We start from the raw sequence: 25761 nt of genomic DNA on the forward strand, positions 1-25761 counted from the left end.
TAGAGTAGCATTGAATATTAATGAGGAGGAGACTGAAAAGAAATTAAAAGTGATGGAATGGATAAAACAAAATCTGTTTGAGTCAAAATCACTTTGGGGAAGAAGGGTAACAGATGCTCCACAGGGATAGCACTTAGAATCTGATACAGATCCTGAGGGTCTGATTTGGATATAGAAAGGGACCTCTTTAGTATTTTTAATTAAATAAATATTACTGGAAATTGTGTGATTATAGGAGACTTTAATTTCCTAAATATAGATGGGAGGACAAGTGCTACTAATAATGATAGCTGACAGATTTCTTCACCATGTAGTCATTGAACCAACAAGATGTGATGACATTTTGAATTTAGTATTGCTAAGTATTGAGGACCTCAGAGAAGAACTGGCTGTAGAGGACAACCTTGGCTAGAGTAATCATGAGTTAACTCAGTTTAAACTAAATGGAAGGATAAACAAAAATAGATCTGTAACTCGAGTCCTTGATTTAAAAAGGACAAACTTTAAACAATTAAGGGAATTAGTTAGGGAAGTGGACTGGACTGAAGAAGTCGAGTATCTGAATATGGAGGATGCTTGGAGTTAGCTTTTGCAACGTTGACTTACAGTATCTGGAGCATGCATCCCAAGCAAGGGGCAAAAAATCATAGGGAAGGTAAATTTGTTCAAACTGGATGGACAAAGAAAGCCAACAAGGAATGGAAGAAGATATGGATCAGCAAGGAAAACTGCCTCTTGCAGGTCAGAAAGTTGTAGGGGAAAAGTGAGATCTGCCAAAAGCCAAGCAGAGCTGGACCTTCCAAAGGAAATTAAAACCAACAATAAAAGATGCTTTACCCATATAATTTAAAAAAAAAAAAAAAGGAAAGAAAAGTGGGACCACTAAGCACTGAGTATTTGGTAGAGATTAAAGAAAATCTAGGTATGGCCTAGCACCTAAATGAATACTTTGCCTCAGTTTTCAATAAGAGTAATGAGTTTGGGGACAGTGGCAGGATGGCTAATGGGAACTAGGATATGGAAGTAGAAATTGCCACATTCTAGCTAAAAGCCAAATTCAGTCAGCTTAATGGGACAAAATCAGGAGGCCTGGACAACCTCCATCCAAGAATGTTAAAGGAACCAGCACATGAAATTGCAAGCCCCATAGGAAAGATTTTTAATGAATACAGAAACTTGGGCATCATACCCTATGACTGCAAACATAGTACTTATATTTAAGAAAGGAAAATACATGATCTGGGGAACTACAAGCCTGTTGGTTTGACCTCAATTGTATGTCAGGTCTTAGAACAAATTTTAACAGAGAGAGGGCTTAAGGACTCAGAGGTAAATGATGATTGGGATAAAATACAACATGGTTTTACAAAAGGTATCGTTCAGACCAACCCGATTTCTTTCTTTGAGAAAATAACTGATTTTGTGGACAAAGGAAATGCACTGGAACTATTTTACCTGGATTTCAGTAAAGCATTTGATACAGTTCCACATGGGAAATTATTAGTTACATTGGAGAAGGTGGCAATTAATACGAGAATTGAAAGGTGCTTAAGGAACTAGTTAAAGGGAAGATTATAATGGGTCATTCTGTGAAAGGTGAACTGTCAGGCTGGAGGGAGATTACTGGTGCAGTTCCTCTAAGTTCGGTCTTGGGACCAATCTTATTTAACATTTTCATTAATGACCTTGGCAGAAAAAGTAGGAATGTGCTAATAAAATTTGTGGATGACACAAAGTTGGGAGGTATTTCCAGCATGGAAGAGGACCAGAATATTATACAACTTTGAGAACTGGGAGTAATAGAAATGGGATGAAGTTTAGTAGTGCAGGGTCATGTGCTGAGAGCTTAACAACAAGAGTTTTTGCTATGAGCTGGAGACTTATCAGTTGGAAGCGACAAAGGAGGAGAAAGATGTTCAATCACAGGATGACTATGAGCTGTGGCCATGAAAAAAGCTAATGCAATCCTAGGATGCATGAGGTGAGGTATTTCCAGTAGAAATAGGGAAGTGTTATTGCCATTATACAAGGCACTCAGGAGACCTCATCTGGAATACTGTGTGCAGTTCTGGTCTCCTATGTTTAAGAAAGATTAATTCAAACTGGAACAGGTGCAGAGAAGGTCTACTAGGATAATTAAAGGAATGAAGAACTCACTTTATGAAAGGAGACTTAAGGAGCTTGGCTTGTTTAGCCTAGCAAAATGAAGGCTGACGTGAGATATGATTGCTCTCTATAAATGCATCAGAGGGATAAACACCAGGGAGGGAGAGGAGATATTTAGGATAAGGGCCAGTGCTGGCACAAGAACAAATGGATATAAACTGGCCATCAACAAGTTTAGGCTTGAAATTAGGTGAAGGTTTCTAACCATCAGAGGAGTGAAGTTCTGGAACAGCCTTTCAAAGGGAGAAGTGGGAGCAAAAAACTTAACTTGTTTCAAGACTGAGCTTGTTATGTTTATGGAGGGAATCGTATGATGAGATTGCCTAAAATGGCATATGGCCCATCCGCGACTGCTATTAGCAAATATCTCCAACAACTGGAGATGGAACACTAGATGAGGAGGGCTCTGAGTTACTACAGAGAATTTTTTCCCAGGTGTCTGGCTGGTGGGTCACGCCCATATGCTCATGGTCTAACTGAGCACCATATTTGGGGTTGGGAAGAAATTTTCTGCTAGGTTAGATTGGCAGTGACACCAGGGGGTGCAGGGGGGGGGGAGAGGGTTCGCCTTCATCTGCCAATGCTGTCACTTGTTGGTTTGAACTAGAATGAATGTTTGATTCTCTGCAACTTGAAGTCTTGAGGACTTCAGTAATTTAGCCAGAGATTATGGGCCTATTACAGGAAAGAATGGGTTAAGTTGTGTGGCCTGCAATTTGCAGGAGGTCAGACTAGATGATATGATGGTCCCTTCTGGCCATTGAGTCTGAGTCTTTCTTCTTTTTGAGATATCGAATATCCCAAGTTTGCATAAGTAAATATGTGCTATTGAAAGAAGATCTCATCTTTTCAAAAGTCTGATGGTTTTCAGTACAGGCATTTTTTGTTTTAGCTTAGAAAAATTCATTATTGTCTGCCTCTTGTGTTAGTTTTATTGTGTTATATTTTATTCAGTAATCTCATAACTTAATTTCTTTTGTCCTAGCAGTAAATATTGTCAGTAATAAAGACTGATAAGCTGTGAGGCTTAGTTTTGAGTAAACAGCTTTGCTGAATGGCAGCTTTTGGTTTTCATAAATTGCAGTTCTAGTAGGAATTATGCAGACCAAGTTACTTTTCCACTCTTCTTTGGGCAGTTGATTTAAACCAGTTCAAACCCCACTGTGGACACTTAAAATCAGTTAATAACTGGCTTATATCAATTTTAGCTTAATATGTTATCCAATCATCTTGTAATCTGGTTGTGACATAATTTGAACAAAATTCATCAATATAAGTCAATTTTGTTTCCATATGTGGATTTCCACCAGTGTAATAAAATAGACTTAAACAATTTTACTTAAATCAGTGCAACATTTTTGTTGGAGAGAAATATGTACACACACACACACACACACACACACACACACACACACTGAACATGAAAAGGTGGGAGTTGTCTTTCCACCTTTTTATGTTCTCTGTGTGTGTGTGTGTGTGTGTATCTCCTTACTATATGTTCCATTCTATGCATCCAGTGAAGTGGGCTGTAGCCCACGAAAGCTCATGCTCAAATACATTTGTAAGTCTCTAAGGTACCACAAGTACTCCTGTTCTTTTTACCCTGAACATGTTCTAGATTCCCTTTTCTCGGGCCCACATACCTTTTTCCAGGTAGGTTTTGGATTGCTCTCTTCCCAAAGTTCTCAAGTTTTGTGTGCTGCCTGTTAGTCATTCACTGCATTCTCCTTATATTCTGTTTATATGGACCTGTCCTCCTTTTACGTTTTTTAAGTCCTAAGCTCTGATTTCTTGTTCTGAGCTGTGTGCTAATGCTCTTTCCTCAGGCTGCCTCCTTTTCATTTGGCTCTCTTTATAATACTCAGCGAAGCTCCTGTGTTGAATGCAGAGATGAGTAGGAAGTTTGTGTTGTGTAGCACTTGCCCCTGTGTTAAGTTCATATCATTCTAAGTGTTACCTTCAGATAACTTCTACACCTGGAAACAGTCATCTTTTCAGTTCTTTATATTACAGAACAATAATCTGTTTTCCAGGTGAATATATTGCTCAACAGCTCCCCAAAGTTATTCACACTATTAGGAAGGTGTGTCTTTTGGAATGATTATCAGTCCATCCATCTAAGTTTTTATTATGGTGCTCATCATCATGGTATCTGAGCACCTGACTGTGACCATATGTTAGAGAGACAAGGTGGATGAGGTAATGTCTTTTATTGGACCAACTTCTGTTGGTGAGAGAGAGACAAGCTTTCAAGTTTACACAGAACTCTTCTTCGGGTCTTGTTCCCAGAACTGAAGAAGAGTTCTGTGCAAGCTTGAACACTTGCCTCTCTCACCAACAGAAGTTGGTCCAATAAAAGATATTGCTTCACCCACCTTGTCTTTCTAATATTCAGCTACCAATACAGCTTCAACACTGCACGTGGTCATATGTGGTGGTTGCATATCCTTAAGGGTGTCACTATTATGGACATTTTTCTTTTGACAGTTCATGTATCGGAAAGACCACTACTCATTCACAACTGGAAATTATCTATAATTGCACTCATATAAAACCTTTCCGCCTAGAATCTCAGAAGGTTAGAGGACATTACCTGTGAACTAAATATTGTCCCTCTTTTACACATGAGAAAATAAGGTGGAGTAACTTGACCTTTTGTGGTCCTTGGGAATCAGTCTCAGACCACACTCCATACTAGCACAATTCTGATCTTTTTGTGGCCATATCTACACTAACGAGCTTACAGTGGCACAGCTGTACCGAGGCAGCTGTGCCACTGTAATAGCGCTCGTGTAACTGCTCTGTGCCGACAGGAGAGAGCTCTCCCATTCACATAAAACCACCTCCACGAGGGGCGGTAGCTGTTTCAGCAGGAGAAGCTCTCCCACATAGCGACATAGCGCTGTGCACACTACCACTTACACCAACAAAATGTATGTCATTTAGGGGTGTGGGTTTTTTCACACCCCTGAGCAACATAAGTATCACTGGCATAAGTCGTATTGTAGACATGGACTGTGTATGGGGCTGGTGTAACGGTTAAAAGTACTACCTTCCTCCTTTTTATAAAAAAGAAAAAGCATTGCCCAGAAACGTGCTACCATGACAGTCTTCTGAGACATGGACCTTGTCTAGATTAGGAAAATGTTTTCTTTTTTTTAGTTATGTAAGATGATTTGACATACCCATTAGCACTTAGTGTAGACACAGTTTAACACCTTTTAAATAATGTTAGCCGGTCACGAAGTAACCTGCGCTTCTCTGTAGGCATATAGAGGAGCACTCAAGTGTACAACAAAAATGGGTTTTGCTTCATAGTTCAATCTGAGATTCTGAAGAAATGTGAACTGTGGGATTCCTCTTTTTCACTGCCAGAGTGAGTGACCTGACAACTACCACAAATAATGATTTGAAGAGATTGTTCTATTGTTCTGCCTTTATCAATGTTTCCACATTTTAATAGCATTTGGGAAGTTGCTGAGTTTTGCACATAAAACAGTAAGTCAACGGCTGAGATTTCTTAGGATTTTAAAGTATATGTTGTTAATATATAGTGCTAATGGATTAGCATTTCAATGCTGGAGGGAGGGATATAGTAGTCAGTATCTGTGTCATAGAAATGACAGCTCCAGGTTATGAGGGAAGAGTCGTCTTCAGTGCAATGTACATTCTGCTGTCGGAATCTTGGCCACTCCTTATCTGCCCTAGGGTAGTCAGAGACTGTCCTAACTAGTGAGTCTGGCATATCGGCAAAGGAGTGTTTTCCAAAGCGGGGATATGACGCGTTGGACCTCTGAAAGCTTCTTGTGTATGTGAGCATGTGAGATCCTCATTGAAGGAATTTACAGTCACCTAAAGTGTGAGACACCCAGATTAATATGTCATATGCTCCCAGGCACACAGTGCTGAGTGTGTATTCTGTGGGAGAAAATAAAACTATTTAAAAAGGGGACAAAATGTTTTAAAAAGTGAATGAAGAAATGCTAATGTTTTTAATAATGAAGACCATTTGATCCTTTCTGTATTTTTGTAGGTTCTGTTTCAGCTGTGGGTAGGACAGAGTTCAGAGTTCTTCAGACGATTAGCACTGCTGCTCTCTCCAGTTAATGCATCCCGCAAGCCCTTGATCATTCCAGAACGTTTGCCTCATTGTATTTTGTCTGATGTGACTCAAAGTCTACCTCACACTCATGCTGCCTGCTTAGAAGAGCTTAAGCGAAGCTATGAGTTTTATCGGTACTTTGAAACTCAGCATCAGTTAGGCTTGGAACATGCAACCAAAACAAAACCGAAGTCCAGACCTCTGAACAGCCTTCACACAGCAGTGCGCAGCTTGCAGCTCCATCTCAAGGCCCTACTGAATGAGTAAGTTTATACTATTTGAGAGAATGTGCCTGTAGTTAGAAAGCTTCAGTCTTGTGCTGCTTTGATTGTTGGTTTATATCCCAGATTGGGAGGAAAAAAAAAGACATAGTTGACGCTTGCAGCCATGCAAGATAAAGGATGGGGAATATCTGTTAATGTAGGCTGGGTTATATTGTTGCTTCTGCTTCCCTGCCCATATATTAGACAGAATTTGCCAACTGGGAAACAATTCTGGTTTATATTCCACAACTGGAGGAAGATATTTAACTAGTGTCCCTTATTTAGAAATAAGCAACATGAGTGAGGGACAAACTTGTGAATTGGATATTTTGAAGAATTATATAGTAGGGTCAATGTTAGCAACTCTCTGGGAATCCAGAGGGGCCTTTCCCTTTAGTATAAGTGATTGCACATACAAGAAGTCTGTTCTGTTATAGAATTTATTTAATTGAGGTGACTGTTTCTCAGAGCAACCTGCATGCATTTTAAGAGGCGATGACTGAAATTAGAAGTTTTCAACTGAAATTGAAGGACTCCATTCTATTCAGGTTCTGATACTGTGCCCATCACCATGGGATCTGAGCTTTAAACTATAACAGCCACACACATTGCCAAGTGTTTGTGAAGCCAAAGTCTCTCTGTCCTGCATGGAGTCAGTTACTGAAGTTGGTTTTTCAATCTTTAGATATTCTGTGGTGCTACTACCTCCTTAAAGGTGAACTGCAAAACAAAAAGATTCATTAAAACCCTCCATCTCTTTAGTCCCTCTTTTTGAATGAACCTGAAAGCATGCTTGAGTTTTGTTTGTTCTGCAACAAAATTCAACACACACTAATTATGGGTTATATACCTAAAAAGACTTTTCATTGGTACAATTAGTTAAATAACACAATGCTATCTAAATTTAATGGATTACCATAATGAGAATGAAGGAGTTTGGCTTTAAAACATATGAAGCTGGCTAAACTACAGGTTAAGATGGAAAGAAGGAGGAATGGAGGAAACCGATTAAATTCAGAAACTGAACAAATCATAAAATATGAGATTCAGATATGTTAGTGTGATATTTTCCTTCCCATTCATCTAGGGTAATAATTTTTGAGGATGAACTTGAAAAACTTGTTAGCGCTAAGGAGACACATGAACTAACTTTAGAAGCCTATCAAGTCCTAGAACAGAAACTAAAGCTGATTCAGCCTCACATCCAGGCAAGCAACAGCTGCTGGGAAGAGGCCATTTCTCAGGTGGAAAAAATGGTTCGAAGAAACCCAGATAAAAAAGGTACGTTGAAAAGTTTCTTTTAGCAAGCAGCTGACTGAATGTGATTAAAGAGATTTGTCTGGTTTACATTTCCAAGGCTGTTTTCTAAACATGTAGCTGAGTTTTGTGTAAATTAACTTCCTGTTGCAGATAGTTTTCCAAAGTGTTCAGTTTAACATGTTGCTCCCATTTATGTCCGCCAAGTTGCTGATGATTCTCAAGGGATACCCTCAAGCTTTTAGCAGGTTAGTCCTTACAATGTGCTCAGAAAGGTGATGGAGTGTGTATCAGTGTCCTTTGCATTGGAGTCGGGCTCTGACTCAGTACCACACTGAATTCTTAAAGATCAGTTATCTGTTCATTTCCACACTTAATCTTTTTTTGTTTTAATCTCTCTTCTTCCCCCACTTCCTGCCTCCCACCTCCAGGCAAACCTGAATCATCTTGTGATAACACACACTGCCCCATGATACCGTTACTACAGCCTGCCCTGCATATAGAGGACAAAGACCCAATCCCTGAAGAGCAGGTAAGAATAAATGGATGCTTTCAAAGTTATATATGAATTTTGTGTTGCAAAGACATTTCCCTTGTCCATTTCCTTTTTAGCTGCTTAAGCAATGACCTTATCTCCTTCAACAATGCCCTTTTGTTAATGGACTTGTGAACTACTCTACAACAGACAGGATATATAGTACCTATATTGTACCACATGGTGGTGTTCCCCACCCAGGAACAAAGAGCTTTGAAATTAATTTTGAATCCAGTTCCTGCATATGTCACCTTGGAACCAGATAAAGACATCTCTAAAAGAAATGTGGACAAAGGTATAAATTGGTTAAAAGGCAATATATTAAATTGATTCTTACTTGCATTAACCTAACTAATCCTATATGGTTTCCATAGGCTTTGCATTTCTGAACACTTAAAATATGCTTTAACATAAACAGTTTGGTGTGTTGTTTTCTCTCTCAGTTTAAGGGCACTTATTTGAAGGCTAAAGTAACTGGAAAGAAAAGTCGACCTCAACTCAAGAATTAATTGATGGGCACATTTTGAGAGAAGATTAGCCGCCCTTCCCTCCCCACACACACACCATCGCCACTTCAAACTTTTCCTTGTTTACCGTGTTGAGTCTTCTCCTTCTGAAGTTATCTGGTTGAACAGTTACCACTGATAAAATGAATGAGATACCCAGCCCTGAATGAACTGGAGGAGGGGAGAGTAAAAAACAGCAATAGTCGTCATATCCAATAGGAATTATAGGAAAAGTGATCCCCATCTCCAAGTCAAAATCTTCTTTTTGTATTGGTTGTTTGCACCAGAGTAAATCTGAAGTGACTCTGCTGACTTCAGTTATCTTTACTTTATTAATGTACTTACTCCAGTTTTATACTAGTGTAGCTGAGAGCAGAATCAGGCCCCCAAACTCCTGCCATGCGAATCACGTGGGTGACTATGGACTTGGGGCTCAATCCTCCTGCTAAAGTGCTGAAATACTTCAGTACCCCAAAGGGCTTGACCCTTGAGGAATATGCAGATCAAAAGAGTAATTTATTTTTTTTCCGTAGGAATTGGAAGCATATGTTGAAGATACTGATACAGACAATGAGTACAAAAGGGAGGACTTTTATTGCTTTTCCCAGGAAGAGAGAGAGAGACAAAAACGTGAGAGAGAGGAATCCAAGAGAGTGTTACAAGAACTGAAATCTGTGCTGGGATTTAGAGCTTCAGAGGTAGAGAGACAGAAATGGAAGCAGCTGTTATTTAGTGATCATGGTAAGTACTAACTTTTTTTTTTTTTTAATTTGACTCTAAGTAAGGGTGTGTGTCTGTCTGGTTACAATCAACTTTTGAGATAGTATTGCTAGAACACATACTGTATTCAACTGTAGTAGTTCCTTTGATAGATCTGTGTGGCCCTAATTTGTTGTCCCATCTGTTCATATGGCTTGTTAGCATCATTTTACTTTCCAATAAAAAAAAAACAAACAAACCCACAAAGCAAGGGAGTTTGGCTACTAACTTCAAGATGCTAAGAATTTGGCTCTTAGAGCAGAGAAAATTAAGCACAGCATACAGGGAATTGCTGTATGCTTTTTCATTGCTCTTCACCAGATCTGCTCTTCAATCAGGCAGAAAATTGTATAGAATCATACATCTTTGTAAATGGTAGTAAATTTTCAGGTTTAGAAGAAATACTGTTTCAATTTTATCCCAGAATTACAGAGACACATAGAGTGAAGTGACAGGCTAGACTTTGGTATCTATTCCAATAAAGACAGACAAAATATTTTTTTGAAAGCCAACAATCTAATTTGTAAGTAGAAAAAGGATTCTCCTGGAGTGACCCTCTGACAGTCTGGAGCGGACTGCTGGGAGCTCTCCTCACTTGTTTCTGGAGGCAGGTATGTGCAAATGTCTCTTTCCAGGCAACAGTGCCTGGCTCTTAAAGAGCCATTTTTGGCATGCCATGTGCCTGACTCTAGCAGTAAAACTAGCAGCTTGGTGTAGTTTCTCTCTATTTTTATTGTGAATAGTTCTGTTTTCTTCTGCCTTTTTTCTTTCTCTAGTCTTTTCTCTCCCTTCTTCCCCTTTCCCTTCCCCTTCCCTTAAAAGAAGGCTAAGGGAAAAGCATTACAAAAAGTGCAAAAAGCACAAATCTACAAAATCTAGGCGCTCTCCTTCAGAGGAAAGTGAAATACCTTTGTCCTTTCCTGCAGTGCTTCAGACAAGGGGAAAATATTTTCACATGATGGACTTGGCTAGATTTGTTAAGTCATCTACTCTGGATGACCTATTGAGGAGACAGATGTCCCTAAAAAGGACTTCTGCAAGCCAAAGAAGTCTAAGGATCTGGAATTCCCAGTGTGTGAAGACAGTCACTTTCAAGTGATCCTGTCTAGCACAGAAGCAGTCCAACACTTATCTTAAACTGTATGATGTCAAGAAATCCAACCATCATGTTTGGCTGTATATCCCAGATGAAAGGCTCAGTCTCCAAACTATCCAGAAAAGGAGGGACCTGTGCATTGCCTCCTTCAAAGATCCTGTGGACAAGTGCTCAGTAATAGATCAGACACAATTATGAGGGCTCTGCTCCTGCCTTCAAAGCCACATGTGTTGTTGCATCTCTCACTCCCTCTCTCAGGTCCATCAAGCTACAGCTCTGGTCAAGTCCAAAAGCAGAGACATCAAAACACTTCAGACACTCATCAAGAGCAAGTTTTTCCTCACTATCCTTCGTCTACACCTCATGTGATGTCACATGATTCTTTTCTACACTCATCCTTGCTCTGCACCTAACGGGTCTTACACTCTCCTTGGCAGGCACAGTAAAATGTACTATCCACCCTATGTGATCTCCTCAGGCCTTCTTCCTCTCAATTTGGAAAAACAAGGAGGGAGTTGGTCTGAGCTGATCATGCTGCCAGCCCAAGTCTACAAGTCTCAGGGCTAATGGCTGTTGTAAAATAAAGGGGACATGTGTTGGATATGTTTTTGAATAGAACACCAGCAGATGCCAGCCTGCATGGATGGGGCACTCACAGACACACCAGGCCTTTTTCAGGCCTTGCCCTGGAGTCCAGGAGGGAGTCCAGCATGAGTATGTCCCTCCTTGAACTAAGAGCAATGGGCCTAGTCATTCAGCAGCTTCTCCTCTTCATTTCTAATCCATCAATTCAAATAAAATGTGGCATTTGGACGTCTGCTGCATTCATTAACCTCTGTGGGGCACTTGGGACTGAGGTTCTGTACATCTCTTCCAAAGTGGTGAAGACTGTCAGACCATCTGTGCCTGCATCTGAGGTAAACTGAAAATATCAAGAGATTGGCACAACAGGACAACTCTCACCTGAGGAATGGCAGCTGAATCCTGTAATCTTCAACAAAATACTTTCAGCCTGGAAAGTCTCTTGGGTGGGCTTGTTCCTATAGCAGTTCATCCCTGTTGTTCCAGGAACAGAGATTCTCTGGCACAGGGCCACCCAGAGGATTCAAGGGGCCTGGGGTCTTTGGTGGCGGGGAGGAGTCCATCCACTCCAGGTCCTGCCACCGAAGTGCCCAGAAGACCCGTAGCGGAAGAAGCTCCAGGGGCCTGGGCCCTGGGAGAGTTTTCCGGGCCCCCAGAGCGAGTGAAGGACCCCGCTCTGGGGGCCCCAAAAAACTCATGGGGGCCCCTGCGGGACATGGGGCCTGGGGCAAATTGCCCCACTTTCTCCCCTCCCCCCCTCGACGGCCCTGCTCTGGCATGGGGGGCCAGGTGCGTTTCCATTCATGTGATCAATGCAGTGGATGGACTCCTGCCATTCTCCCCTTCTCACAACAATAGCCAGAAAAATCTGGGGAGTGAAGATAATTATCATTGCCTCCTTTTGGACCAGAAAACTTCAGCTGCCCACTGTGCTTCAGTCATCAGTCTTTGATACATGATGTCTCCCATTTTCGAAGGAACTTCTGCATCAGGAATTGATGCTTTGTCAGAAGTCAACTTGATATCCTGGAGGCTGAAAGATTGATGTTGCAGTCCTTCATCTGTTTCCTTGAATGATAGAGCTGTTCTTTCAGTGTAGGAAGCCTTCAAGTGTCTGGGCCTATTAAAACATGTGGGAATAATTTTTTGATGCTGGGAGGCCAAAAACGTGCATCATCTTCAAGTCTTCCTTGGGTCCATGCTCCAGCTTCTCCTAGGTAGCTATGATATGGGGCTTAGTACATTTCCTTACAGATACAAGTTTTAGCCCTGAGAGACCTATCACTAATTAGCTATGAAGACACCTTGGCAGTTCACCCTCACATCTCTTGCTTCCTCAGGTAATCAAAAACCTTAGACCAGCTCTCAGGTACGAGATAGTTAAATGCAATTTCAGTTTGGTCCCTTGTCCTCACTGAGGCCCCCTTCAGGCCACTTTGATAGTAAGGAAGCAGAGGAAAACTTTTCTAAGTCCCCTTCCTCATGGCAGTTTCTTCTGGGAGAAGGGTCAGAAAAGTAAGAGAATATTCTTGTGAGGAGCCATTTTTCAGGTATTTCCATATAGGTTTGTGTTTCAGACAGCCTCTGAAATTTTACCTCACATGTATTCTCCCTTGCACATCAATCTGAAGACTATTTTATTCCTTCCTTGTGCCCTATCATTGGCATAGTCAGAGCTCTCATATCCTACTTGACAGGATAGCCCTGTTCTAAACATCATGTGTCTCCTTGATGACCTGTAGTTACTACAGAAATGGTCAAAAAGATCTAAGGTTACAGTCTCCTGATTGCTCAAGGCAGCTAACAAAGAACCCAACATTGAGTTTTTAAAAATTCTCCTGGAGTTTGTGTTTGCTCCCTTAGAACTGAGAACGAAAGAACAGAGCTTCCCCTGATGAGTTCTGTAAAGCTACGATGTGAGTCACTTTTTGTTAACCAAGTATCAAAGAGTTTGTGGTGCAACTTCCATAAATACCTCCTTCAGGCCCCAGTAGCCTGTGTCTGTTTTTACTTAGATTCCGTAAGAAATAAAAAATTAGCCTGTCAATGACTGGATAGTTCCCAACTGCTTTGACTGGTTTTTCCTGTCTCTCTACTTCTTTTCTTCTACTGCTTGCTACTTCCCAGCAATTCTTTCTGGACTAGGGGAGGAGTGTCTGTGAAAATAACCAAGAAACAAGCAAAATAGAATAGGTCTATCTAGTACTGGGTTTAGAATGATGCCAATGGTGCCGTGGCATTGAGCACCATCCCTCCCCTTACATGTAGAGGGTGAGCCCAGTGAGCACCAGAGGCTGGCACTCAGGCTGAGACAGGAGGCCGCCCCGCAGGGAGTGCAGAGCCGCCTGCAGGTGCCACACCACGGCCGCCCCCCAGCGCTGCACCCTGGGCTTGGCGAAGGGGCCAGATCCATCCAGGGGCTGCAGCAGGACAGTCAGGAGCAGCAGCAGTGAGAGCAGGGCCATGGCAAAGGGACCGTACCGGAGCCTAGTTTCAGGTGACGGTATCCCGACTCATGGTGCCAGGGTCGCTGCTCTGCAGGGCCTGCATTTCGCTTTCCGGTGCCAAGCTCCCTTAGGCATCGGACTCTGCCCTGTGTCTGCAGGGCACAGATCACAGCTCTGAGCCCCTCCCTCTGGAGCTGCCGCTGTGGCTTAGCCCTTTCCCAGCGTCTGGCAGAGGGGCGACCTCACACATGTACCCCGGCTCTGTGTCCCAGGTCCCCTCTGCCCTGTGCGGGGACTGCAGCCCCTTCCGCAGATTAGTTGGGGGCGAGGGGGCACGGGCTGAGCTCAGGTACCCCCTGCAGCCAGGGAGCCCCACTGCTTGGGTCAGCACTAAGCCTGGACGCTCACCCTGACCCTCCCCACTACACTGCCCCTGCCAGTGCGGGATGAGCTGGAGGCAATCAGGGAGCAGCCAGACCTCAGGAGAGTGGAGTCACAGTCCCTCTGGGTACCGGGGATGAGTTGGGTGGATGCAACCTTTGTCTGAGCTGCATTTGGCCAAGCTGCAGCTAAGTGAGGTCTGGCCTGGTTTGCTTCAGAGAACAGGGGTGGATCAACAGCAGGGGGTGGCTCTGGAGTGGAGTGCCTGAGAGTGGTCCAACTGGGGATTGTGGAGAAAGGGGTTGGGTTCAGAAATAGAGGTTCAGGAGGAGCCCTGTTCTGGTAGGTAGTGTGAAGGTTCATGGTTGAGAGGGGTCAGTTCATAGAGGGGTCTGATCCAGTTTGGGCTAGAAGGTGGTCTAGTTCAGTTTGGGGGGTTTGCTCTGGGGAGGGATGCTGGTCTGGTCAAGTTTGGTCTGGAGTGGGATGTCGGTCTGGTCCAGTCCTGGATCGGGGGGTCGTTCTGGGGAGGGATGTGGGTCTGGTCCGATTTGGAGGTTTAGCCCGCTCTTTAGGGGGCACAGTTGATCCTAATCCTAGTCTCTGCCTCTCTGCCTGCAGGGACGGCCAACCACAGCAAGTATGAATAATGACCCTGTAAATAGTTTTTCATATTTTTATTTTTAAAATGTTTTAAACAGTTTTAAATCCACCCCAGTTTCATACACAAATTTAATTCAAGCCCTGGTAGTTCATATGAGATACGTGAAGGGTGAGATAGCCGCAAGGTTCCCTTTTAGGGGGAGCAGCACATGGCTGGGGTTTTGGCCATCTTTGGCTTTTGTTAGCTGTGTTTTATTTTGTATTTTTTTCTTTTATAATTTAGTTTATGTACACTTGTGTGCATTCTTTTTGCCCTAGGGCTGACAGTTCTGGTGCCCTAGTGGCAGCCACTCCATCTGCAACTTAAACTTGTAAATTTTGTAAATAAAACCTGTGCAGCTGTGTGCTGTGTCAAAGACAACTTCTGTGTTGATCTTCTGTCTTTTACAATTGTTCCCCATGGGGGCTCATAAATATGTTTGGCACCAGACCCACAAAAGGTTAATCCAGCCCTGGGTCTATTGCTGGGATTTGGTCTTCTACCAGTTACGCTTTTTGCCCCTCCATAGTTACCTTTCCATTGTTTTCCACAGGGCCGCCCAGGGGTGGGGGCAAGTGGGGCAATTTGCCCCAGGCTCTGGGCCCCGCAGGGGCCCCCACGAGAATATAGTATTGCAACTTTTTTTTTATGGAAGGGGCCCCCAAAATTGCTTTGCCCCAGGCCCCCTGAATCCTCTGGGCAGCCCTAGTTTTCCAGGTTTGGAAGTATTCTTTGAGGCATTTAGGCACCAAAACTGGCTCTTAAAGGGCTGATATGGATAGAGAAATTTGCATATTCCTGCCTCCAGAAGCAAGCTGGTAGAGTACACAGTGATTCTCTTCAAAATGGTGAAGGGGTCACTCCATTAGAAGAACAATTAACAGGTGAGGCCAAATTGCTGCTACACTGTACTATGTGTGTGTTTGTTTTTTCAAATGTAAATCCTGAAGCATATGTTTCCAGTGTGTTAAATGAAAATAATTACTAATATGACAAGCATGAAACCATTCCCATGTTCAGTTAGTAAAAATAAATACTACTAAAATATAATGCAGTGGAAAAAAAAATTTAATACAGTAATCTTGTTTCCCATAAAAAGTTTGGTGTATTTTCCAGAGTTATTTTCATCTTTGCTTACAGGGGTAAAGTCAGAATGGAATTAGAAAGGGAATGCCACATGGGAACCTGCTGTTGCTGCTCTTATGTATGTTCGTGCTGCTATTCTAATGGAGCTACTGCAGTTTAGGGATCTGTTTGTTGGAAATGGACACTATATCGTTTTACTATAAAGAAAGACGTCTGTTCTTCAAGAAGCAATTGTATCGTGTTGTACTAACCCCTAACACTGGGAGGAGAGACTTCCTGGCAAGCATCCCGTTGCTGGCAATGGGACTCGCTGCTACTACTAACATCGAGAGGCTAAATTAGACCACTCTTTGTTTGTGAGGACAACGTATCCTACTGTATGCATACATATCTTATTTATATGTTGTGATGTATAAAATCAGATATTACCTACAAGACATTTTTTATTATGTTCCAGTTATCTTTACTAGATTAGATAGCTGTTACTTAAAGGAAGATAGTTCACATTTGTGTGAGATGCAGCAACTGATTTTACTTGTAATTTCCATAAAATACATCATCTCTATGTATTATCATTTTTACATATGTCTCATGAGTTTTAAAGACTATGTAGAACTAGTAGACATTACCTTCCATATTCAGCATCCTGGTCAGAAAATACATCTTTATTTTACCTATTTTAACTCTCAGTTCCATCTCTTAAGACACACATAGCTGAGTTATGTATGGAAGGTTACTTTTTTAGTCATAATTTTTTTCTTTTTTTTCTTTTTAAGCTGCAGTGAAGCCCTTGTCTCCTGTAGAAGCAGTGGAACCCATACATAATTTGGAATCCCCTTCGAATTCAGAAGCAGGAAAGCAGGACTGTAACCAAACTAGTGATGATTCTGAGGAGAGAGACTCTAGCCCAAAAGCCCATGTCACTGTAAGTGAGAGAAGCAGTACTGAATATTTATATGATGATCCTACGAAGGATGAAAACAAAGACTTTACTGCTGATGCAGGTGGATCTCCAATGGCTGTAAAAAGAACATGTTACCAATGTGAGGGTGCAGGAGATGAAGTGGAGCCAACTGGTGTGGATGGAATAGAGGTTTTACAGCCCCGTTTGAGGGATGCATTACAGTCCTCCATCAAGCAAAGGCTGGCTCAGCTCCATATATCAACAGATTTCAACTTCACATCAGGTCTGGCTGCACAGGTTGCTGCCAGATCACTTACTTTTACTACCATGCAAGAACAGACTTTTGGAGATGATGAGGAGGAGGAGGAGGAGAAGACAGAGGAGAATGAAAACCATGTGGAAGAGAACAAGAATGAAGACAGGCTTTGAAAATGAAGGCGGATTCTAAGTCCTACCTGACCTTTGTTAAACATTGCATTGCTTACTTGAATTCCATAAAAGGCAGGTGATGTGATTGAAATAGCTCAGGCATGAATTCAGAGAGGAAAATGCTGGATGGAAAAATTGAGACCTAAATGTAATGCTTACTGTTCCCTATATATGAAGCTCTCAATAGGGCTTTCCCACTATATTGATGATTATATGCAGGTAAGCTAAGGAGATAAAGGCTGGAACCCAGGAGTAGTCGTTTGTCTCCTTCTGATGACACCACTGGTGGATTTTGGAACTTACCTTAATAATTTATGTTTGTTTATTTATATTATATAATTTTTTTCTAAAAAGAAGACAAAAGAATGTCTTGAATTTCAGCATATTCTGTCATTTCCTGATATTGTTGTCGTAGTAGCAGTGTTAATTATAACACATGTCAGAGTGATTCTTTTTGAAAAACATAAACTCTGTCATATGGTCTTCCACACCTCCTTTGCTTTGCCTTTAGTGTCTGCCATATATTTGTTAACAACCTGATATAGTTGTAACTTCATTGGTTAAAGACCCTCCCAAACAAAAACGCGGAATTTTAAATAAAAACGTGAAAGTTGATGTGTCCTGGAGTATTGGGCTAAAGTAGTATGAAGTTAGTCGCTCTACATATTAAGGTTCCATTTATAAATAGTTTATAAAGGATGAATAAGTAATTAATAAATGTTATAAGCAAATTATAGATGTGAGCAGTGTGTGTTATGGATAGTTATAAGCACATGAGTAGGTGTTATAGATGGCTAGAAGCAGCCTGTTGGACTTTATAACAATATATACCAATTCTTTTACCATTATTAAAACACCTATTAATGATTTGTTGGCCCTTTGTAAGTGGAACCTTAATATAAGTGTGACTTAGGTTATTTACACAGGATTACAGAGTACAGTATTATGTACATTTGTTCTCTTGTAGAGCTGTTGTTAGGTGCTGGAATAAATTTTTAAGCTAAGTTAAATGAGTGTTTTTTAAATGATGTACAATAATTTTGTTTAAATGTTAAACTTGCTTTTCCTAATGTTCTTTCATTTTTCTCTGTATCGTAGCTACTACCTGTCTGTCTAAGACCAGCAGAGAACATGCACTTACATCCTTTCAAATTAAGCTGTATCTTGTAACCCAGTTGACACTTAAGTCTAAACCAGTGGTTCCCAAACTTTATCAACGTGTGAACCCCTTTCACTAAAATGTCAAGTCTCGTAAACCCCCTCCTAAAAATAACTATTTCAAGGATTTTCTCCTTTACCTGCATATAAGTTATTAAAGCAGTGATCTTGGAAATATAAAATTTTTTATGACATGCTTATTACACACTATTTATTATTATTTATCATTACAATATTTTTATTACATTATGAAAACGGCACCACTCTTCCAACATCTCACTTGTATCACTTTGAATAAGCCTGTTATAAGACAAGGCTCCTATGTTTCATCAAGGAGTATCAGATGTGAAACAGCATTGGCCTACTAAACCCAGGATTGTGAGTTCAATCCTTGAGAGGACCATTTGGGGATTTGTCCTGCTTTGAGCAGGGGGTTGGACTAGATGATCTCTTGAGGTCCCTTCCAACCGTAATAATCTATGATTCTATGATCTATTTAAGAAGCCAACTCAAAGAGTTCCTCCTACACAAGCATTCAGGTCTTGAGCAGTCCAGGCAATCAACGCACGTTACAACAAAGCTTAAACTTGTTCTTCATAATAATTTTAAAAACAATACTAGCTGCCTATTTAATTTTAAAAACAGCAAAAAATATCCATCTCCCTTTCCATTAATTATAAGGAGTCTTGAAGTTTAAATCTCCTCAGTGTGGTAGATATGCTTGCTTTGATCTGCTTAGCTCTTGGAAGTCCAGGCGCTCTGGGCTGCTGGCCCCATGCTGCCCGGGGTCCCTATGGACAACTCTGTCTGCCATTAGGGAATTTTTTCCTGAGAACCCCCTGTAACATTTCACAAGCCCCCAGGGGTTCACAAACCCCAGTTTGGGAACCACTGGTCTAAACATACAGTATGGGGCTATTTGTTTCTCTCTGCAGCACTGATTTAGAGAGCAGTGAACTGGGACATAGAAAAAAGAATGAGGAGTACTTGTGGCACCTTAGAGACTAACACATTTGGGCATAAGCTTTCATGGGCTAAAACCCACTTTATCGGATGCATGCAGTGGAAAATACAGTAGGAAGATATATATGTATACACAGAGAACATGAAAAAATAGGTGTTGCCATACCAACTATAATGAGACTAATCAATTAAGGTGGGCTATTATCAGCAGGAGAAAAAAACTTTTGTAGTGATCATCAGGATAGCCCATTTCCAACAGTTGACAAGAAGGTGTGAGTAACAGTAGGGGAAAAAATTAACATGGGGAAATAGTTTTACTTTGTGTAATGACCCATCCACTCCCGGTCTTTATTCAAGCCTAATTTAATAGTGTCCAGTTTGCAAATTAATTCCAATTCAGCAGTTTCTCATTGGAGTCTGTTTCTGAAGTTTTCTTGTTGGAGTATTGTGACTTTTAGGTCTGTAATTGAGTGACTAGGGAGATTGAAGTATTCTCCGTCTGGTTTTTGAATGTTATAATTCTTGATGTCTGATTTGTGTCCATTTATTCCTCCACAAAAGCTTATGCCCAAATAAATTTGTTAGTCTCTAAGATGCCACAAGTACTCCTCGTTCTTTCTGCTGTTACAGACTAACACGGCTACCACTCAGAAACCTGTGACATAGAAAAGGTTAACTCTACAGAAAGGGAGAGCAATGGTTTCATGACATTGGCCTCCTGCCCTCTGACACAAAGGAAGCCCATCCTCAGAGTTAGGGTTCCATGGCTCAGGCTGAGAGAGAGCAGACACACACAGTGGATCTCTTGGACTTGGATGGATTTCCATTCAGAAATCAGGCCAGTAATTACTCGTATCAGGGGGTAGCCATGTTCGTCTGTATCAACAAAAACAACAAGGAGTCCGGGGGCACCTTAAAGACTAACTGTTTTATTTGGGCATTTCATTAAAGACTGTCTTTTAGTCTTTAAGGTGCCACTGGACTCCTTGTTACTCCTGATAACTTCTCTCTGCATCTTCCAACTTCTTGGTGTAGGGTATGGTGCACCCATTGGCAGGGACTTAATGGCAGTAAAGTTCCTGAGGGTATTGGCTGCCATGAGGGAATGCGCAAAGGGAGCTCAGTGGATGCTCCCACACCTGAGACAACATCCCCTTGGCCATTTTGTAACAAGACCAACCCTGCCCTGCAACCTTCTCCCTCCCCTGGTATTGATTTTGAGGAAACACTGTGGGTATAAATATGTGAAGTTTCACAGCCCCTCAATGGGGAAATATTAACATGTAATGGAGGGAGTAAGTGGCTCAGGATTGTGTGTAACCTCTGCTGTCTTCCCCCTGTTTCTTCTGCTCCCTTGCACTCTGATTAAGGGAGGGGAATGTCTTTAAATGCTTTATTTGCCTGTGATAGTGTATTCTGTGCCCTTATTTAGGTATATGTGGGTGGAAGCTGTAGAATGAATGGTGTCTAGGAAACATTGTGGAAATGTAATCCTCTGCTCAACCAAGATGTACTGAGCAGCTAAGCATCCCTTTCAGTAGCAGAGTCAGTTCTACCCCAGCCCTGAGAGGGGTCTACTGAGAAAATGGAACTGTTGATGCAATTCTCTCTGTGGTAGGCAGTTGTCTTTCTAATTTTAGAACTGATTTAAATAGACTGGGAATGTGTGGAACGTTGTCATTCCCACTTGAAAAGAAGTCTTCCTTGTCCTTGACTTAAGACTCTCAAGTTCACCAAGTGCCCTGATGGTTTTTTTTAGCTAATTCTTCCTCTTATTTGGTTTTATTTTTCACTGATACTTTTTCCATCAGCTCATCCACCAGCATCTCATGACCTTCTGCTGTGTATCCCAATATTGCTATCTCTTTTTCCTAAATCCAAATAATGGAATCCTATCTCCTTTAAATGACTAGAGAGAGAGAGAAAGAAAGGGAGAAGTTTTCAAGCCTACACAGAGCTCTCTGTGTAAGCTCAAAAGATTGTATCTCTCACCAACAGAAGTTAGTCCAATAAAAGATATTCCCTCACCCACCTTATCTCCCTAATATCCTAGGAACAGCACAGCTACAACAGCACTCTAAATTATTGTGATAAATACTTACAAAATTATCTGGGGCTTGATTTTCACTACTCTCACAGTTCAGCTGAAGTTAATTGGAGTTGCAGGTGCTCTGTTCACTACAAAAATACACCCCATATCTCTCATTTGAGCCGGTAATTTCTGCAGTGTTTACTGCAGACCTGGGCAAAAGACTCAAAGAACAGACTCTGGCTTATCACTTGGAATTAAATATGTGTGAGAAAAGAGTGAACCTATGGAGTAAGCAATCTTAGATTTCATAATCATTAAAAGAAATACAGGTTTTATATGAGTAAATCAACTATTAAATGCAAATAAAATTGGCAAACTTATTTAGTGTGTTCTTTAAACACACACACACACACACACACACACACACACATACACACACAGTTACATTTGCATCCATTTAGATGCCACATGTAATTGTACTAGTGGGTAATCTACTTTAGTGGCTATTGATTTAATATCCTCCCTCCAGAAAAATCAGCCCACTGCACCCAAAGAATGGCTTCCTTTGATTTGATAACTTGTTCCCAGCTACCTATACATAGACTCTTATAGTCCAAATTTCCTCATGATGATGTCTGTTGAAAAGTCATTGCTTTCAAGCTGTAGAGCCTCTTGAGCAGTTTATTAGATTTTTTGACCATCTACATTTCTTGCTGCATTTTACAAATGTATACCGTACACAGGTCTGCATTAGCGCCCAGGCACTGTGTTAACATATTGTGCATATTGGAGAAGTAAAGCAGCTCAGTGTTCTTTCATTGATAACTGCAGAATGAGATCTTAATAAAAACAAAGTTCTTACTTTTTAGGTTTTGTTTAATTTTGAAATCTGATTGTTTTTAGCAAGACATCGACATTGAATACAGAGGTGAGCTGATGAAACTCGGTAGCCAGAGTTCTTTGCAGTGAGTAGAATTGACAGTAAATATCTTTTCCTTATCCCATTTAAAATTAATGCCTGCATAAAGTTTTGGAGGAGCACACAGTTATGTATGGTTAAATAATGTCGAAGGTATTTCTTGTTGACTAGACCCAGCCAGAAGGAATCCTAAAGGCAAAACTCACTTTTCTAGATTTAATTGTAATCTGATAGCCCCTCTAATAATGCCCGTAAATTTTACAGATACAGTAGCAAATAAACATTTGAATATAGACAGATATCTACGATAGAAATATTTATTGTTGACGAACACCATTTTTTATTTTACATAACATAATAAAGTGAAAAACCATGCACTAATGGATGTGGTTTTGGTGAATTATAAACAATGTACAACTTTTAACAATAATAAGCAATATCAGTAATTGCCAAGCCATCTATTGGTGTGACAGTAATAAGATAACTGAGCTCCTGATAAATCGTTCCTACTCCTCACTGCAGACTTGAAATCAACTAATCCACATATAAAGGGAAATACTGATGGACTAGGTCAAGACTAACTGGTTTTATTGAGTGTCCAAATTGAACCCTATGCTTGTGTTCCTTGCACACCCAACACTTTATTGGTTTCATTGAACATTTTGGATGGATGTGAATAGCAGAATTGAGTCACAGTTTTGTTAATTTCTTTGCAAATAAGCAAGTCAACAAACTTTTGAACTACTGAACTTCATTTTCCCATTTTAAGAGGACTAGTTGTCTGTCTGTCCCTTATGTCTAGCTGCTGCGTATGAGATGAAATGAAAGAAAATATTTGGCTTGGTGGAGGTAAAAAAGGTATTGATATTCAATGGGATTTCTTTGATAAATGTTTTTCATTGCTATGCAAAACAAGAAGTCGTTGAATCAAAATAAAACCTAGTTTGATCTTCAGCAATTGCCACCTGGTCTAATATACTCTCTGAATGCCGAACTGCACTTATTTAAATACTAGCTGAACATTTAAGACCCCAAATCTGATCTCTGATGAACAAGCACATCCCATCACATATTGTGTATGATCAGTTACTATACACACACTGAATTTACAAGTTTAGTAACAGTGAATATATGGGTATCAGAGATGAGGAAGCAGGCTGTCTGGTCAGGACTTGGGGCTTGTCTACACAGCATTTTACTGCCTGGCAATCCAGTACAGTGCAGAAGCTTGCCGAGCAAGAATATGGACGCTGCTGCAGCACAGTGAAAATCCCATAGTGGAGCTTGCTGTAGTACTCCTTGAAAGCATTGTAAGCCATGCCACACTCTGGGACTTGCATTGTGCAGTAGTGCAGCTGGTGTACTCTATATTCACATCCTGGTTTGCCATGCAGTAACTTGCTATGTAGAGAACCCGTTGATCCTGACCCAATCCCTTGATCGTGACCCAATCCTGACCCAACCACTCCATGCAGAAACCAGGAACACTCCCTTCTTCACGTCCTCCTTAGTGACTGTCCACAAACCCTATAATTTGCCAGTTCCCAGATGAGGTCCACCTGGCAATTGACTGATTTCCTAAATCTTATTGGTTGTGTGATGATTGACGCTCCATCAGTTTTCTCCTACTCCATCACTAAAAGGTAAAAACAGCCATTTCAATTACACATAATACTAACTTTTAATAATCTTAGCAGGAGTTTTATATCCTCCATGACAGCTTAACTTATCTTAATTATAATACCAGGCCCTAGTTACCATGTTTCCCTTATTTACAAATGTCTCGAAATCTATTTAAACATTTGGGAGAGAATAATCAGAACCCTAGAAAAAATGCAACCAAGATTTTCATATTTTAAAATATACCACAACAGTTTTGATCAAGTGTTTGTCACATAACCTGATATTTTCCCTACCTGTCAGTAAATAAGTTTAGAAACATGTTCTGAATTCCCATTTGGCATTGTTTTGTATGTCAAGAGTAACTCTGCAAGCTGTCCTCTAGGAAACTGAAACACAAACATAAAATAGAGACCATACTGGAAGTATTTCACTCAAAAAAGAAATCAAGATACAGTGCAGCTCAAGTTACACTGCTTTTTGTAAGTGCATATTGGCTTTTATGAATAATTTAGTAATTCTGACTTATTGAAGAACAGTGAACATTGGGTATAGTCTGGAAGTAACAGCAATTTTAGTGTCAAGTCTCAAAATAAGTGAGTCATTTTGTTGGCCTCTCTTTCCTCCATATCTCAGTATTTAAAGACTGGCCCCAGACCTTCTCAGCTGGGGGAAAGAGGACTGCAAACAGTCTTACATTTCTGAACAGAAAGTGACCAATACTTTCCTTCACTTTTTCCTGTTAAGAACAGGCTGGTTACTAAATAAATAAAGGGCGGGGGGGGGAGTGGAAATCAGTGCCTAAAATCCCTCATTAGAAATACATCTGCCAGAGAATGAAGTGTCGCAGCTGGGCAGTGACATTAAGGGCTGCTCTTAATGTCTGATCCTAAAAAAATAATGGATTTCTGTGTGTCATTGCCCAATTTTATATGCCTTGGGATGAAAGCCAGTGATCAGGATTGTCCCCATGGTCTCTCATCTAAACTAGCAAATGATAAAATCAAAACTAGCTCATAGACGTCTCGTTTTGTGCTGCTCCATGTGTCATCTTATGCAAATTAATTGTCTAATTTGCATATTTAGAGATATAAATCTCCCTGCAGCTGTAAGCTCCAGCTCTGAATAAATTGTATGGATGTAGTTCTCATCGTCTAGTCGGAGTGTAGTTTTTCACCATAGCTATGTTGCTCTAATCCCATAGTGTAGACGTAGACCACCGCAACGGAAAGGGTTTTTCTGGACCTCCCAAAGCACCAGTAGGTAAGTCACCAGAAGCATTCTTCCATCGACCAAGCTGCATCTACACTAGGGGTAAAGTCAGCATAGCTATTTTGTCCAGTGTATGGATTTTTTACACCCCTGAGCACTGTAGTTATGTCAATCTAAGTTTTAAGTGTAGACTGGGCCTCCATCTACAGGGCAGCAGCAGGGCAAGCTTCCCACACACAGGCCATGTCTACATCTAAAATTTTGCAGCGCTGGTTGTTACAGCTGTATTAGTACAGCTGTATAGGGCCAGCGCTGCAGAGTGGCCACACTTACAGCAACCAGCGCTGCAAGTGGTGTTAGATGTGGCCACACTGCAGCGCTGTTGGGCGGCTTCAAGGGGTTTTGGGGAAGGCGAGAGCAAACCGGGGAAGGAGACCAGCTTCGCTGCGGTTTGCTCTCGCGTTCCGCGAACCACCCTGCAAACCGCAGGGAAGGAGACCTCCTTGCTCGGGGGTTCGGCGAACGCGAGAGCAAACCGGGGAAGGAGACCAGCTTCGCCGCGGTTTGCTCTCGCGTTCCCCGAACAAGCAGGTCTCCTTCCCTGCGGTTTGCAGGGTGGTTCGCGGAACGCGAGAGCAAACCGCAGCGAAGCTGGTCTCCTTCCCCGGTTTGCTCTCGCCTTCCCGGAACCACCCAGCAAA

The 25761-nt window shown here is 41.3% G+C and overlaps 2 protein-coding genes across 9 annotated transcripts in view; one reads left to right on the forward strand and one right to left on the reverse strand.

Annotated features, from left to right (window-relative positions):
- VEZT (vezatin, adherens junctions transmembrane protein) overlaps window positions 1-25761 on the forward strand; it is a 102428-nt gene that overhangs the window by 69483 nt on the left and 7184 nt on the right. For 4 of the 5 annotated variants that reach the window (XM_050934898.1, XM_050934907.1, XM_050934917.1 and 1 more), the window contains exons 8-12: window positions 6200-6531; window positions 7619-7812; window positions 8220-8320; window positions 9363-9570; window positions 16600-21342. In XM_050934898.1, coding sequence (XP_050790855.1) covers window positions 6200-6531; window positions 7619-7812; window positions 8220-8320; window positions 9363-9570; window positions 16600-17156 — 1392 coding nt within the window. In that variant the 3' untranslated portion in view covers window positions 17157-21342. Of the gene's footprint in view, window positions 1-6199; window positions 6532-7618; window positions 7813-8219; window positions 8321-9362; window positions 9571-16599; window positions 21343-25761 lie in introns of those variants that run through there. The other variant, XM_050934935.1, reaches the window with a different exon arrangement.
- The window catches only part of LOC127041897 (uncharacterized protein C3orf20-like), a 46412-nt gene continuing 43696 nt past the window's right edge, over window positions 23046-25761 (reverse strand). For 2 of the 4 annotated variants that reach the window (XM_050935680.1, XM_050935669.1), the window contains one exon: window positions 23046-24237. In XM_050935680.1, the coding sequence (XP_050791637.1) occupies window positions 24204-24237 (34 nt within the window). In that variant the 3' untranslated portion in view covers window positions 23046-24203. The remainder of the gene's footprint in view (window positions 24238-25761) is intronic. The other 2 variants (XR_007771769.1, XM_050935671.1) reach the window with 2 other exon arrangements.

Source organism: Gopherus flavomarginatus, chromosome 1 (genome assembly GCF_025201925.1).
Source record: "Gopherus flavomarginatus isolate rGopFla2 chromosome 1, rGopFla2.mat.asm, whole genome shotgun sequence".
NCBI lineage: Eukaryota > Metazoa > Chordata > Testudines > Testudinidae > Gopherus > Gopherus flavomarginatus.